The sequence below is a fragment of the Ascaphus truei genome, chromosome 7, assembly GCF_040206685.1.
Source record: "Ascaphus truei isolate aAscTru1 chromosome 7, aAscTru1.hap1, whole genome shotgun sequence".
NCBI classification, from domain to species: domain Eukaryota; kingdom Metazoa; phylum Chordata; class Amphibia; order Anura; family Ascaphidae; genus Ascaphus; species Ascaphus truei.
This window is the reverse complement of record NC_134489.1, coordinates 27034094-27050012: the sequence shown is the minus strand read 5'-3', so window position 1 is coordinate 27050012 and position 15919 is coordinate 27034094. Positions and strand designations below refer to the sequence as shown.

General features: G+C 54.0%; 2 protein-coding genes, 1 non-coding gene and 1 pseudogene across 3 annotated transcripts; all 4 read right to left on the bottom strand.

Annotated features, from left to right (window-relative positions):
• Positions 1–2812: 2812 nt before the first annotated feature.
• Positions 2813–4664, bottom strand: LOC142499929 (uncharacterized). Its single transcript, XM_075609984.1, has 2 exons — positions 3544–4664; positions 2813–3077 (listed from the first exon to the last, which is right to left on the bottom strand). Exons 1-2 carry the CDS (start codon positions 4662–4664, stop codon positions 2813–2815), a joined length of 1386 nt encoding a protein of 461 aa, XP_075466099.1.
• A 1173-nt stretch (positions 4665–5837) lies between these two features.
• Positions 5838–6013, bottom strand: LOC142500103 (U2 spliceosomal RNA; annotated as a pseudogene).
• A 3715-nt stretch (positions 6014–9728) lies between these two features.
• On the bottom strand, positions 9729–11578 carry LOC142499928 (uncharacterized). The gene is made up of 2 exons (XM_075609983.1): positions 10458–11578; positions 9729–9993 (listed from the first exon to the last, which is right to left on the bottom strand). Exons 1-2 carry the CDS (start codon positions 11576–11578, stop codon positions 9729–9731), a joined length of 1386 nt encoding a protein of 461 aa, XP_075466098.1.
• Positions 11579–12754: 1176 nt separating this feature from the next.
• On the bottom strand, positions 12755–12941 carry LOC142500180 (U2 spliceosomal RNA). The gene has a single exon (XR_012802835.1). It is a non-coding gene; the product is annotated as a U2 spliceosomal RNA (small nuclear RNA).
• Positions 12942–15919: the final 2978 nt, after the last annotated feature.

Genomic DNA, 15919 nt, shown 5'->3' with positions numbered 1-15919 from the left:
CCTTGTAGAACCAGGCCGTGCGCCAGCTGTAAGGGATGGAGCTGTCCCACTTGTCCCACCCCAGTGCTCTCCAGAGCGGCAGGAGTAGGAGGCGGGACATGGAGTAGCCAGAGGAGTCTTTGTCGCAGTCTCTCAGGGTGATCCGCACGCAGTTGCTCACAAAGAAGGCTCGCAGCATAGTGGGGATATCGGGGATTCCTCTACCCCCCTTGTGCGGCTCCTTGTACATCAGCTCGCGCTTTCCCCTCTCATACTTGGCCCCCCAGACAAAGCGGAACACTGCCATGGAGATCTCCTTGCAGGTTCCGGACGAAGGCGGGTATGCCTGGGCCACGTACTGCAGGACAGGAAGGATCTCGTTCAGCAGTACCAGCTTTTTCCCCTCAATGGTGAGGGGTCTGAGGCGCCACAATCCGATCTTCTGCTTCACCTTGTTCAGCCTCTCGTTCCAGCTCTTCAGGGCAGCCCCCTCGCTCCCCACACCAAACCAGACTCCAAGTATTTGAATGAGGCCTGCTCTGATGGGGAAGGGGAGGGGGTCGGCAGTCAGGTTCCAAAGCCCAAATAGCTTGGTCTCCGACTTCCCGCAGTTGACTTTTGCTCCTGAAGCTTTCCCGAAATCCTCGCACGTCTGGACCAGCGTCCTCACCGACCGGCTATCTGCGCAGAAGATGGTGACGTCATCCATGTAGAGCGAGCACTTCACTTCACGTCTCTGGGGTCCTGGCACGACAATCCCTCTGATCCCTGCGTCTCGTCTGATGCACTGGGCGAAGAGCTCTATACAACAGACAAAAAGGAGAGGTGAAAGAGGGCAGCCCTGCCTAACCCCTGAGAGGACAGGGAAGGGGTTAGTCTTCCATCCGTTCACGATCGCCACACTGCAAATGTCAAGGTACATCAGGTTAACATAAGAACAGAACATCTCCCCCATCCCATACTCACGCAGCACCCTGCCCATGAAATCATGGGAGACACGGTCAAAGGCCTTCTCCTGATCCAGAGTGACCAGGGCCGCGTGTACACGGCGGTCTTTGATGTAGTGGACTGTGTCTCTGATTAGGGCAAGGCTGTCCGCGATCCTGCATCCGGGGATGCCGCACGTCTGGTCTGGGTGGATGATCTGGCTGATGACCTTCTTCAGTCTGTTCGCTAGGACTTTTGCCAGGATCTTGTAGTCCACGTTCAGGAGCGAGATGGGACGCCAGTTTTTGAGGTCGCACCTCTCCCCCTTCTGTTTGTACAAGAGCGTCAGCATTCCTTCCCTCAGCGTTGGGGGCATCCTACCTTCTGCTTCCATCTCCTTGTAAAGCTCGAGCAGGTCCGGGCCGATCAGGTCCCACAGCTTCGTGTATAACTCAGCTGGGATACCGTCTCCGCCCGGCGTCCTACCCGTCTTAAAGGATTTGGTTGCAGCGTGGAGCTCCTCCAGCGTCAGCGGGGCGTTCATGGCTGCTCTTCCTGCCGGGTCGATGGTGTTTGTAATCCCTGACAGGAATTTGTCAGCCTGGTCTTGGTCTGATGCTTTTGGGGAGTAGAGGTCTTCGTAGAAGTCTTCCACGACTCCCATGACTTCCTCCTTCCCCTGCTGCACGTTGCCATCCTTGTCTCGCAGCTCCCTCAGGAGCGTGTGGGCGGAGTGGAGTTTCTTGAAGAAGAAGGCATTACATTTCTCCCCTCTCTCAAGGTTCTCCACCTTGGTACGGAAGATGATTCGTCTGGATTCCTCCTCAAAGTGCTTTCGCAGGCTCTCCTTGGTTTCCTCCAGGTCATCATCCACGTCCCATCCGCAGCGTTTGAGGTCGTGCAGGGACTGCAGCTTGCGCTGCAGGCCCCCGAACTCCCCCTTCCTCTCACACGCCAGGCGTCTGCCCTTTGCCTGCAGGAAGCAGCGGATCCTTATCTTCGTGAATTCCCACCACTCTGCGGTGCTGGGGAAGCAGTCCTTTTCTTCTTTCCATGCTGTGTATGCTGTTCTCAGCTCCTCCATGATCTCCTCCCTTTCCAGCAGTGCGCAGTTCAGCTTCCAGGATCCTGGCCCTGGGGGGAAACCTCCTCCCAGGCGCCCCTGGAGATGAATGGCTCTGTGGTCAGAGAAATGTACTGCGACCATGGAGTGCTGACTGTGCTGTACCTGCTTGGTGGTGAACAGGAAGTCAATCCGAGAACGCACGGAACCGTTTGGGCGACACCAAGAGTAGTTTGCGGCGCCTGCTCCCATAGATCCCACCACGTCCTTTAGGGATGCCTCCCCAATCATCGCCGTGAGTAGCCTTGACGTCACATCTATCTTTGCTGATTTGCTGGGGGGCACGCGCCCCCCCACCTCAATCGTGCAGTTGAAATCCCCACCCATCACCACTGCTCTGGAGGTTGCGAGCCAAGGGCGGAGGTGCTGGAAAAGTTCCAAGCGCTCATTTTTCCCAGGGGAGGCGTACACATTGATGAGCCTAACCGGCTCCCCTGCCCACGAACCGTCTATGACAAGTAATCTGCCGCAGACGAGTTCATGGACAGAATCAACAGTGAAACATCCCCCCCTGATCAAAATGGCTACACCCGCGTTCCTGCACCCGTTCCCTCCAGACCAGTAGGAGGGGCCGTGAGACCACTGTCCGCTCAGGTGCCTGTAAGACCTGGAAAAAGGTAAGGCACATTCCTGTAGCATATACACATCACATTTCTGAAAAGAAAGGAATGTTAGTACTCTGGCACGTCTCATCCGCTCTCCTATGCTCCTTACGTTAATGGAGAAAATGTTAAAAGACGCCATTAGTTTGGGAATAAAGGGTTAGACAGACATGCAGTGATACTAGTTACCATCCTCGCTGGCGTGATTGGCTGTGCTGATCTCCTCGCACAGTTGGTTCAGCCGGTCCATGGTTTGCCCAAGGTTGTCATTGAGGAGGGTCTCTGCTGCCTCTCGCCCCTCTCTTATGAGCTCGTCCACGGTCACCTGTACCTCGCTAGGTGGCTGTTCTAGAATGGCCGCCTGTTCCTCTACGATGGCTGCCTCCTGCATCTCCGCTTCCTCCTCCTCCTCCTCCAGGTCGCTTTCAAGTTCGCTGTCAGCGTCGCTGGAAGTGGGTGAGTCGCCGATTTGCATTTGGGCCCTCTTCTGCTCCAGCCCCTGGTGCGGGCTTTCCGTCTCAGGGGCTCTCCTCTTTATTCCCTGCTTCTCCGTACCGGTCTGGGCTCTGGGGGTGGTATCTGTAGCAAGGGAGGAAGGGGGAGGGGGTGCAACAGCCTCGGGGCTGGGGAGAGGAGTTACAGAGGGAGGGGCTGCAGCCTCGGGGAGGGTGGGGGGGGCTGCAGTGGAGGGTTGGGAGGAGGGGTCAAGGGGTGGTGGGTGGGCGGGGAGGGTTGGGGTAGGAGGGAGGGTGGGGGTTGCAGCAGCAGTGGGTATGGGAGGGGGTGTTGCTGCAGGGGTGGGGATGGGGGTGGGTGGGGTGGGGATGGGGGGGGGGTGGGGTGGGGGCTGCTACTGAAGGGGCAGCGGGCTCAGGAGCCACAGCGGGCGCTGCTTGGGTGGCCTCCTTTTGCCTTTGCTCCTTCTGATACTTACCCCCTTGTGCCTTTACGGGTTGGTTTGCATGGGGCTTCTTGGCTGCCTTCTGGGTTGCTGTCTGGGGCACGTCCGGTGTCGCGCCTTTCGTCGCGGCCTCTGCATAGCTCCTGACCCTCAGCTGGCAGTCCCGGAACATGTGGGTTGTCTCTCCGCACAGGTCACAGGTTTTCTGGCGGGGACAATCCTTTGTTTCGTGTCCGGTGTTCTTGCAGTTTCTGCAGGCTTTCAGGGTGCACTGTTTCCACTGATGCCCCAGGTTCCCGCAATTACCGCAGGTCTGGGGCTGGTCAGGGTAAAAGATCCTCCCTGAGCTGCCCGCAAGTGAAAAACTGGGAGGGAGGTGGTGCAGCCGGTCTGCTGCTTCTGGATTTGGCCACAAGCGAACTACCATGCTCCACTTCCCCACCCAGTACCCCAACTTGTCTTTGATCCTGCTCGGCTCCTTCACCACGGTGCAAAAGCGCCGCAGAAAGGTAGCAATATCCCTTCCAGGGATATGGGGGTTCCTCACCGTCACAGTGATCCTCTTCTCGTCCCTCTGGATAGGGCAGTTCACGTCGAACTCTGAGAAGGGGACCTCCTGTTTCAGGGTCTGGAAAGCCTCCCAGTACCTCCTGCAGGCTCCCGCCGTGGCAAAGGTGACGAAAAACAGGCCACCCCTGAGGTCCTGGATGCTCAGGATCTCGTCCGGAGTAAAGCCCGCTTTGCTCACCAGCTCCTTGGCAAAGGTCTCAGCGTCCAATAGAGGGCGCTGTCCGTCGACCTCCCTCAGCTGCATCACCACTGTCTGCTTCATCCAGGGTTCCAGGCGGGGGATCCTCCTGTTGCTGCTGCTCCCAGCTCCAGGGTTGGAGCTGGGGCCGCCGCTGCTGGTGCTGGCAGTGGGGGTGAGGCCGCTGGGGGGGGCAACGTCGCCTGAGCCGCTGGAGATGGCAGCCGCTGGGCTTCCTCCGTCCGTCTCCTGGCTGCTGGGGACCGTCTCCGGGGGTGCCGTGTGCTTCTCCTTCTTCTTCGTCTTCTTGCGCAGGGTGGTCCCGACGGGCTCCGTGGCGACCTCCATCCTCTCCGTTCCGGTCTGGGGGGCCGCTGTTGCCATCCTTCTCGTCGCAGGGGGGTAGAGCTTCGCCGTTCCTCGCAGCCCGGGGGTCCTGTCGCTTGGTCCTGAATCGCCCAGAGGTCAGGTAAGTCACCGTCTCTCTCGTGTTTCCGAATCGCCCAGAGGTCAGGTGCGTCACCCCAATAGCGGCAGGTAGCTTTAGCCCGAAGGCGATGCTACAAGGCCGAGGTTCCGGACCGTCTCTCTCTCGTGTTCCGAAGCGCCCTGAGATCTAGTGCGTCACCCCAATAGCTGCATGTAGCTTAAGCCCGAAGGCGATGCTACAAGGCCGAGGTTCCGGACCGTCACTCTCCCGTTCGGCCTTCTGACTAAGACACTTGATCTTAGCCAAAAGGCCGAGAAGCGATAACCAGAAATGGGCCCCCGCCTGAGCGCCGCCCGACGGCCAGGGGCGCTACGCTTTAGGGAGAAGGGCAGAGGGAGCCGCTGGCTGGCCGCTCGCCTCCTCCCCCAGCAGGCATGCCTCCAGTCCCTCCGCTCCTTCCGACACAGCCCCGGGGAGTCTATGCAGCAGCGGCGGCGACGACGACGACGGATGCAAAAGCCAAAGACTTTCTATGGAGTAAAGAAAAGCAGCCGCACACACTGCTGGGGGGCCCGCATGGCCAGCAAACAGCCAAAAAGGCACATGCTTCCAGTTCTTTTTCCGGCACCAGGCTTCGTCTGCTTATTTGCATAGGAACCGCCCACTTTTTCTCTGCTAGCCGACTCGTCTGGGCTGCCATGAAACTCAGGCAGCAAGCAAGCAGCCAGTGGCTGGGCTTTTCAGTTCAGGTCATTTCAGCCAGCCAGCCATTGTGACAAGAAGCCAGCAAGTCAAGGCATTTGCTGCTTGCTGCTGCAGTGTTTGCTATGCAGGCTATTTGGATACAGCTTCAACAGGAGTTTCTTAGGCATCTGCTCGTTCGGACTGAATTAGGCTAGGCAGCAGGCGGCACTCCTGCTCCATGCGAGGAGGAGCTGAAAAGAAAAGAAAGTAAGAAGCCACGCAAAAGAGCAAACAAGACACAGCAAAAAGAAGGAGGCTTTATTTTGTCGTCATTTCATCTTCTTCTTTCTTTGCAAAAGAAAGAGCCAAAAATGCATGTTTGTTTTTTTTCTGTCAGACAGTCATTTGTTTCTATTTTTTGATACAAGCCAAATATCCCCAAAGGGAAGTGCACCGGTCCTGGAGGTACTGCAATACCAGGTCAATGCGTGGAGTGGACAGAGCAAGCTCTTCTTCCATCTCCCTGTTCTAAAAATCCATTTAATATATGGTCCCCAGATAGGGGACGTATCAGATATTAAACTGATAAGAACAGATTTTTTTGTTTTGAAAATTCTTTTATTATGCAGCGAATCTTTACAACAAGATTATAACAGTACATAAAACATTTTCCAAACGAAAAAAAACCGCGACGTAGACAACGGCGCAGTGCATATCCCATACATCTCACATACATTTTTATTAATGGTTTCCCCAAAAGTAAAAAAACTGTGACGAACACGACGGTGCAGTGCATTTATACATATGCACCGCACCACAGGCATGACATATCATACAAACATTAACTCTAACTTTATTGCACAGAAAAACCTTTGGGGCAGGGGAGTGGAAGGGGGTGGGGAGGGGGGTGTTTAGTCCTCCTCCTCAGGACCGTCAAAGATGGAATAGTCATTTAGCAGGCTGTGGAGCAGCCTGCGACAGTCCTGTACCGACATCCTCTTCTTCCCCTTGGTCAAACGTTCCCTGGCGAATAGTAAAACGTCTTTGAAACAGCACATTAGACGCCAACCGGTTTCGATTGCGTCCTCTGTGTGTGTTCCTGTGAAAAGTCCGTGGAACACCGAGTAGTACGTGACGCACTTCCTCGGTATACAATCCTTTAAGTCCGTGTCCAGCGCACGCAGCAAGGCCTGCGCAAAGGGGCAGTCCCAGAAGAGGTGCATGACACTTTCCTCCACTGGGTTACACCTGGGGCAGTGCCTCACGAGGCTGAGTTTTCTCTGGTACTTGTCCGCATTCACAGGGAGTCCCCCGTGTATGGCCTGCCAAGCAATGTCTTTGTGTTTGTTCGTAAGTCATTTTGATGCCACATTCCTCCACACCGTTCCAAAAGTGTTGGGGTGGAGGCCTGGGACCGATTCCATGATGTCTTTAGCCCTGATCATTTTGTAGATGACCTTGGGCTTCCACAGGTCTGGTTTTACTCCCTCCAGATTGTTCTGCCTCTCAAACTTCTTCACGTCCTTGTAGAACCAGGCCGTGCGCCAGCTGTAAGGGATGGAGCTGTCCCACTTGTCCCACCCCAGTGCTCTCCAGAGCGGCAGCAGTAGGAGGCGGGACATGGAGTAGCCAGAGGAGTCTTTGTCGCAGTCTCTCAGGGTGATCCGCACGCAGTTGCTCACAAAGAAGGCTCGCAGCATAGTGGGGATATCGGGGATTCCTCTACCCCCCTTGTGCGGCTCCTTGTACATCAGCTCGCGCTTTCCCCTCTCATACTTGGCCCCCCAGACAAAGCGGAACACTGCCATGGAGATCTCCTTGCAGGTTCCGGACGAAGGCGGGTATGCCTGGGCCACATACTGCAGGACAGGAAGGATCTCGTTCAGCAGTACCAGCTTTTTCCCCTCAATGGTGAGGGGTCTGAGGCGCCACAATCCGATCTTCTGCTTCACCTTGTTCAGCCTCTCGTTCCAGCTCTTCAGGGCAGCCCCCTCGCTCCCCACACCAAACCAGACTCCAAGTATTTGAATGAGGCCTGCTCTGATGGGGAAGGGGAGGGGGTCGGCAGTCAGGTTCCAAAGCCCAAATAGCTTGGTCTCCGACTTCCCGCAGTTTACTTTTGCTCCTGAAGCTTTCCCGAAATCCTCGCACGTCTGGACCAGCGTCCTCACCGACCGGCTATCTGCGCAGAAGATGGTGACGTCATCCATGTAGAGCGAGCACTTCACTTCACGTCTCTGGGGTCCTGGCACGACAATCCCTCTGATCCCTGCATCTCGTCTGATGCACTGGGCGAAGAGCTCTATACAACAGACAAAAAGGAGAGGTGAAAGAGGGCAGCCCTGCCTAACCCCTGAGAGGACAGGGAAGGGGTTAGTCTTCCATCCGTTCACGATCGCCACACTGCAAATGTCAAGGTACATCAGGTTAACATAAGAACAGAACATCTCCCCCATCCCATACTCACGCAGCACCCTGCCCATGAAATCATGGGAGACACGGTCAAAGGCCTTCTCCTGATCCAGAGTGACCAGGGCCGCGTGTACACGGCGGTCTTTGATGTAGTGGACTGTGTCTCTGATTAGGGCAAGGCTGTCCGCGATCCTGCGTCCGGGGATGCCGCACGTCTGGTCTGGGTGGATGATCTGGCTGATGACCTTCTTCAGTCTGTTCGCTAGGACTTTTGCCAGGATCTTGTAGTCCACGTTCAGGAGCGAGATGGGACGCCAGTTTTTGAGGTCGCACCTCTCCCCCTTCTGTTTGTACAAGAGCGTCAGCATTCCTTCCCTCAGCGTTGGGGGCATCCTACCTTCTGCTTCCATCTCCTTGTAAAGCTCGAGCAGGTCCGGGCCGATCAGGTCCCACAGCTTCGTGTATAACTCAGCTGGGATACCGTCTCCGCCCGGCGTCCTACCCGTCTTAAAGGATTTGGTTGCAGCGTGGAGCTCCTCCAGCGTCAGCGGGGCGTTCATGGCTGCTCTTCCTGCCGGGTCGATGGTGTTTGTAATCCCTGACAGGAATTTGTCAGCCTGGTCTTGGTCTGATGCTTTTGGGGAGTAGAGGTCTTCGTAGAAGTCTTCCACGACTCCCATGACTTCCTCCTTCCCCTGCTGCACGTTGCCATCCTTGTCTCGCAGCTCCCTCAGGAGCGTGTGGGCGGAGTGGAGTTTCTTGAAGAAGAAGGCATTACATTTCTCCCCTCTCTCAAGGTTCTCCACCTTGGTACGGAAGATGATTCGTCTGGATTCCTCCTCAAAGTGCTTTCGCAGGCTCTCCTTGGTTTCCTCCAGGTCATCATCCACGTCCCATCCGCAGCGTTTGAGGTCGTGCAGGGACTGCAGCTTGCGCTGCAGGCCCCCGAACTCCCCCTTCCTCTCACACGCCAGGCGTCTGCCCTTTGCCTGCAGGAAGCAGCGGATCCTTATCTTCGTGAATTCCCACCACTCTGCGGTGCTGGGGAAGCAGTCCTTTTCTTCTTTCCATGCTGTGTATGCTGTTCTCAGCTCCTCCATGATCTCCTCCCTTTCCAGCAGTGCGCAGTTCAGCTTCCAGGATCCTGGCCCTGGGGGGAAACCTCCTCCCAGGCGCCCCTGGAGATGAATGGCTCTGTGGTCAGAGAAATGTACTGCGACCATGGAGTGCTGACTGTGCTGTACCTGCTTGGTGGTGAACAGGAAGTCAATCCGAGAACGCACGGAACCGTTTGGGCGACACCAAGAGTAGTTTGCGGCGCCTGCTCCCATAGATCCCACCACGTCCTTTAGGGATGCCTCCCCAATCATCGCCGTGAGTAGCCTTGACGTCACATCTATCTTTGCTGATTTGCTGGGGGGCACGCGCCCCCCCACCTCAATCGTGCAGTTGAAATCCCCACCCATCACCACTGCTCTGGAGGTTGCGAGCCAAGGGCGGAGGTGCTGGAAAAGTTCCAAGCGCTCATTTTTCCCAGGGGAGGCGTACACATTGATGAGCCTAACCGGCTCCCCTGCCCACGAACCGTCTATGACAAGTAATCTGCCGCAGACGAGTTCATGGACAGAATCAACAGTGAAACATCCCCCCCTGATCAAAATGGCTACACCCGCGTTCCTGCACCCGTTCCCTCCAGACCAGTAGGAGGGGCCGTGAGACCACTGTCCGCTCAGGTGCCTGTAAGACCTGGAAAAAGGTAAGGCACATTCCTGTAGCATATACACATCACATTTCTGAAAAGAAAGGAATGTTAGTACTCTGGCACGTCTCATCCGCTCTCCTATGCTCCTTACGTTAATGGAGAAAATGTTAAAAGACGCCATTAGTTTGGGAATAAAGGGTTAGACAGACATGCAGTGATACTAGTTACCATCCTCGCTGGCGTGATTGGCTGTGCTGATCTCCTCGCACAGTTGGTTCAGCCGGTCCATGGTTTGCCCAAGGTTGTCATTGAGGAGGGTCTCTGCTGCCTCTCGCCCCTCTCTTATGAGCTCGTCCACGGTCACCTGTACCTCGCTAGGTGGCTGTTCTAGAATGGCCGCCTGTTCCTCTACGATGGCTGCCTCCTGCATCTCCGCTTCCTCCTCCTCCTCCTCCAGGTCGCTTTCAAGTTCGCTGTCAGCGTCGCTGGAAGTGGGTGAGTCGCCGATTTGCATTTGGGCCCTCTTCTGCTCCAGCCCCTGGTGCGGGCTTTCCGTCTCAGGGGCTCTCCTCTTTATTCCCTGCTTCTCCGTACCGGTCTGGGCTCTGGGGGTGGTATCTGTAGCAAGGGAGGAAGGGGGAGGGGGTGCAACAGCCTCGGGGCTGGGGAGAGGAGTTACAGAGGGAGGGGCTGCAGCCTCGGGGAGGGTGGGGGGGGCTGCAGTGGAGGGTTGGGAGGAGGGGTCAAGGGGTGGTGGGTGGGCGGGGAGGGTTGGGGTAGGAGGGAGGGTGGGGGTTGCAGCAGCAGTGGGTATGGGAGGGGGTGTTGCTGCAGGGGTGGGGATGGGGGTGGGTGGGGTGGGGATGGGGGGGGTGGGGTGGGGGCTGCTACTGAAGGGGCAGCGGGCTCAGGAGCCACAGCGGGCGCTGCTTGGGTGGCCTCCTTTTGCCTTTGCTCCTTCTGATACTTACCCCCTTGTGCCTTTACGGGTTGGTTTGCATGGGGCTTCTTGGCTGCCTTCTGGGTTGCTGTCTGGGGCACGCCCGGTGTCGCGCCTTTCGTCGCGGCCTCTGCATAGCTCCTGACCCCCAGCTGGCAGTCCCGGAACATGTGGGTTGTCTCTCCGCACAGGTCACAGGTTTTCTGGCGGGGACAATCCTTTGTTTCGTGTCCGGTGTTCTTGCAGTTTCTGCAGGCTTTCAGGGTGCACTGTTTCCACTGATGCCCCAGGTTCCCGCAATTACCGCAGGTCTGGGGCTGGTCAGGGTAAAAGATCCTCCCTGAGCTGCCCGCAAGTGAAAAACTGGGAGGGAGGTGGTGCAGCCGGTCTGCTGCTTCTGGATTTGGCCACAAGCGAACTACCATGCTCCACTTTCCCACCCAGTACCCCAACTTGTCTTTGATCCTGCTCGGCTCCTTCACCACGGTGCAAAAGCGCCGCAGAAAGGTAGCAATATCCCTTCCAGGGATATGGGGGTTCCTCACCGTCACAGTGATCCTCTTCTCGTCCCTCTGGATAGGGCAGTTCACGTCGAACTCTGAGAAGGGGACCTCCTGTTTCAGGGTCTGGAAAGCCTCCCAGTACCTCCTGCAGGCTCCCGCCGTGGCAAAGGTGACGAAAAACAGGCCACCCCTGAGGTCCTGGATGCTCAGGATCTCGTCCGGAGTAAAGCCCGCTTTGCTCACCAGCTCCTTGGCAAAGGTCTCAGCGTCCAATAGAGGGCGCTGTCCGTCGACCTCCCTCAGCTGCATCACCACTGTCTGCTTCATCCAGGGTTCCAGGCGGGGGATCCTCCTGTTGCTGCTGCTCCCAGCTCCAGGGTTGGAGCTGGGGCCGCCGCTGCTGGTGCTGGCAGTGGGGGTGAGGCCGCTGGGGGGGGCAACGTCGCCTGAGCCGCTGGAGATGGCAGCCGCTGGGCTTCCTCCGTCCGTCTCCTGGCTGCTGGGGACCGTCTCCGGGGGTGCCGTGTGCTTCTCCTTCTTCTTCGTCTTCTTGCGCAGGGTGGTCCCGACGGGCTCCGTGGCGACCTCCATCCTCTCCGTTCCGGTCTGGGGGGCCGCTGTTGCCATCCTTCTCGTCGCAGGGGGGTAGAGCTTCGCCGTTCCTCGCAGCCCGGGGGTCCTGTCGCTTGGTCCTGAATCGCCCAGAGGTCAGGTGAGTCACCATCTCTCTCGTGTTTCCGAATCGCCCAGAGGTCAGGTGCGTCACCCCAATAGCGGCAGGTAGCTTTAGCCCGAAGGCGATGCTACAAGGCCGAGGTTCCGGACCGTCTCTCTCTCGTGTTCCGAAGCGCCCTGAGATCTAGTGCGTCACCCCAATAGCTGCATGTAGCTTAAGCCCGAAGGCGATGCTACAAGGCCGAGGTTCCGGACCGTCACTCTCCCGTTCGGCCTTCTGACTAAGACACTTGATCTTAGCCAAAAGGCCGAGAAGCGATAACCAGAAATGGGCCCCCGCCTGAGCGCCGCCCGACGGCCAGGGGCGCTACGCTTTAGGGAGAAGGGCAGAGGGAGCCGCTGGCTGGCCGCTCGCCTCCTCCCCCAGCAGGCATGCCTCCAGTCCCTCCGCTCCTTCCGACACAGCCCCGGGGAGTCTATGCAGCAGCGGCGGCGGCGACGACGACGACGGATGCAAAAGCCAAAGACTTTCTATGGAGTAAAGAAAAGCAGCCGCACACACTGCTGGGGGGCCCGCATGGCCAGCAAACAGCCAAAAAGGCACATGCTTCCAGTTCTTTTTCCGGCACCAGGCTTCGTCTGCTTATTTGCATAGGAACCGCCCACTTTTTCTCTGCTAGCCGACTCGTCTGGGCTGCCATGAAACTCAGGCAGCAAGCAAGCAGCCAGTGGCTGGGCTTTTCAGTTCAGGTCATTTCAGCCAGCCAGCCATTGTGACAAGAAGCCAGCAAGTCAAGGCATTTGCTGCTTGCTGCTGCAGTGTTTGCTATGCAGGCTATTTGGATACAGCTTCAACAGGAGTTTCTTAGGCATCTGCTCGTTCGGACTGAATTAGGCTAGGCAGCAGGCGGCACTCCTGCTCCATGCGAGGAGGAGCTGAAAAGAAAAGAAAGTAAGAAGCCACGCAAAAGAGCAAACAAGACACAGCAAAAAGAAGGAGGCTTTATTTTGTCGTCATTTCATCTTCTTCTTTCTTTGCAAAAGAAAGAGCCAAAAATGCATGTTTGTTTTTTTTCTGTCAGACAGTCATTTGTTTCTATTTTTTGATACAAGCCAAATATCCCCAAAGGGAAGTGCACCGGTCCTGGAGGTACTGCAATACCAGGTCAATGCGTGGAGTGGACAGAGCAAGCTCTTCTTCCATCTCCCTGTTCTAAAAATCCATTTAATATATGGTCCCCAGATAGGGGACGTATCAGATATTAAACTGATAAGAACAGATTTTTTTTTTTTTTTTTTTTGTTTTAAAGGTTTTTTTATTCAAACATAAAGATAAAGTTTTACAGTTTTTTTCACTTTTCGAAAAATAACAAAACTCACATATATTTCATTAGCATACAACTCATGCTATTCCTTAAAATACAAGCTAAGAAATCATTTCATATCATATTCTTCTTACATCCAATTCTGCTCTATTTAGTAGTTTAAATATACATACTTTCCCTATATACATCCACGTAATTTCTAAATGTCATATTTCTACATTACTCTCACATACATTCCTATAACTATTACTCCCTAAAACTTTCCTTATCTCATACTTCACATCCTATTCCCTATATATACCTAGTCTCTTTTTGACTTCATCCGCCATGTTTGCTATTATTATATTTAGAGCCTTCATATGTCTCACTTTTTCTGCCTCAAAAACTTTTGATTCCATCACTCGTTTCTGGGATATCATCCTCTCAAGCTCTTTAGTGGTACCCTCTGCTCCCGAATAAGGGTACGCCTTCTGAAAAATGCCACACCATAGGTCTACTTCCCCTACTTTCTCCTCAAACTCCTTTTTTTTCTCTTCCAAAATTCTTCGCCTTGTATCTTCTTTATTTGCCACTATACTTGTATATTCTTTCTGTTCTAGCTTCTTCTGGCTGGCTCCCATTTCCATTACTTTTACCGCTCCCTGTTTTGTACCCTCACCCAAACCAACACTCCCACTTTTACTTCCCAAAGAGGGAGCCTCTGTCTCTATAGCCTCCATCTTACTAGAACTCCCTTCCTCACTTTCACTCCTACTTGTCCCCCCCACTTTTCTTAGGTTCTCCTCTTTGTCATGCTCACTCTGCTCTCTCTGCTCTTCTTCCTCACTATTGCTTTCTGAGTCCGATATAAACCTTTCACTCTGTCTATCCTCCACCACTTTTTCACAGTTTTCTAGCTCTTTATTTACAGCATACTCTGCTGCTTTTGCTTTTGCTCTGCTTTTCTCCGAAATATCCTTTCTTTCTTTTTCTATCTTATTTCTTATCCATTTATCCAAGTGCAGGTTATATTTCTCCCCCCAATTGTCATAACAATCCTCATATGTCCATGTTTTCCCTAACGCTCTTAGCTTTCCCTGCTCCTCTCTTTCTTCTATACTCACAACATATCCGATTTTTTTATTCTTTCCCTTTCCTTTCTTTCCTACATCCTCCCAAGGTTTATTCCCTTCCTCTATTTGTATTTCTCTACTTTCACTTCCCAAAGGGGAGTTCACATCCCTCTCCTTCTCATTTACACTTGTTCCTATTTCTTCCTGACTTTCCATTTTAAATATGGCTGGGTACCCTATAAAGTCATCCGAGGATACTTCCACTACGCCTCCCTCTCTCCCTGTGTCCACTTTCTCCTCTTTCCCTACTTCTATTCCCACTTCCCTCACTAACTCTCGTATTATTTCTAGAGCTTTATTCGCTCCCTCTTCTTGTCTGTCATCCAGGGTCTCTTCCACCTCTGACACTTCTGCTGGCCTTACAAAATCTTGTACTTCCTCCTCATTAACCTCCTCACCTTCTCCTATTATATCTCCTTCCTCCTCTCCTTCAAAAACAGCTCTACCCTCCTGTACCTCCACCCATTTCAGATTTTTTCCTTTTTCTACCTCATATTCTTCTTTAGTAATATTTTTTCTTTTACACATTAATTTGTCTAATCTCTGTATCATTTGTTGGTCTGAGCACCCTTTATGTTGCTTCCTAAAGATTTCTGTCCAAAACTTTACATCCCCTACTGCCTTCTCAAACTCCTCCATTTTTTCTGTTAGATCTTTTCCACATATTTCCACTACCCTCTCTACCTTTTCTCTAGGCTCCATTCTCTCCTCCTTCTCTTGGCCTTCCTTCACGCCTCTGTAGTCCCCTCCCTGTTTACGCTTTTGAGGCTTTTTCCCTTCAACTGTGATTTCCATCCCCTCCTCCTGCTCTACACCAACTTTCCTTCCCTCCCCCTGTGCGTCTTGAATATCCATTTTTTCCGCCCAACTATGCGCAGGCATGCTTACAGACTCTAATTCCCCACTCCCCCCAAAAGTCTGCTCACAGTCCCCCCCCTCTTCCTTTCCCCCAAAAGAACTTTGGGCAATGGTGTCCAAAAAAAGATCTTCCTCTTTTTTCTCCAGCTCATCTCTTTCTCGGCTTGCCGCACTAGTGTCCTCCACTCCTGCAGCTTGAGTATAGCTTCTTCCCTCCTCTCTTTGCCCCCTTGTTGCTTTGGGATCAAAGATAAGTCCCGTAAATTCTAGGTCTTTCGTCCCCTCCTCAAATTTCCTGGCTTTTGCTATTCGTGCATATGTTCTTTTGGGACACTGTCGTGCCAAATGCCCCCTCTCCTCACAAATGTCACATTTCTTTGGGACTTTACACGATGCTGCTCCATGACCTTCCACTCCACAATTGCGACAGACCATCTCTTTCCTTTCACATTTGTCTTTGGTATGGCCAAAGTCATAACATTTTCTGCAAAACTGCGGCTGACCTGGGTACATCAAAAAACCTCCATTTCCCCCTATGCTGAATGTTGCAGGGGGATGCAACACTCCACCTGGTTGGCCTGGGTCTGTTTTAAAACGCACAAAAAAACGTCTCTTCCCATTGAAAGTTCCATATGCGTTAACCAGTTCATCTCCTCTTTTTACGACTGTACAATATCTTTTCAGGAATTCTGCGATGTCCTCTTTTTTCACGAAAGGATTGTACATATGTACCGTCACCGGCCTTTCTCCCATCATAAAACTGGGAATAGCCATAATCCCCTCCATGCGTGGGTCTTTTCCAAACTCCTTGCACCTCTCAAAGAACTTCCAGCAATCGGCTTCACTCTCGAAGGTCAGGTCGAAAATCCCCTGGTTCTGGAAATCCTGCAGGCAATACAGCACACCGACATCCGTCTTCAGCAGCTCCCGCATCACCGTCTCCACAACGTACTGCAACCCAACTCGGTGTCTCAAGGCCTCCACGACTTGGAGCCTGG

What these genes read in the sequence shown, in the direction of transcription:
- LOC142499928 (XM_075609983.1), bottom strand. Translation starts at nt 11,578, where the DNA reads ATGGCAACAGCGGCCCCCCAGACCGGAACGGAGAGGATGGAGGTCGCC. An exon ending in AAGTATCAGAAGGAGCAAAG is followed by an intron (nt 9,994 to 10,457) that starts GCAAAAGGAGGC and finishes ACCCACTTCCAG; the next exon opens with CGACGCTGACAGCGAACTTG.
- LOC142499929 (XM_075609984.1), bottom strand. Translation starts at nt 4,664, where the DNA reads ATGGCAACAGCGGCCCCCCAGACCGGAACGGAGAGGATGGAGGTCGCC. An exon ending in AAGTATCAGAAGGAGCAAAG is followed by an intron (nt 3,078 to 3,543) that starts GCAAAAGGAGGC and finishes ACCCACTTCCAG; the next exon opens with CGACGCTGACAGCGAACTTG.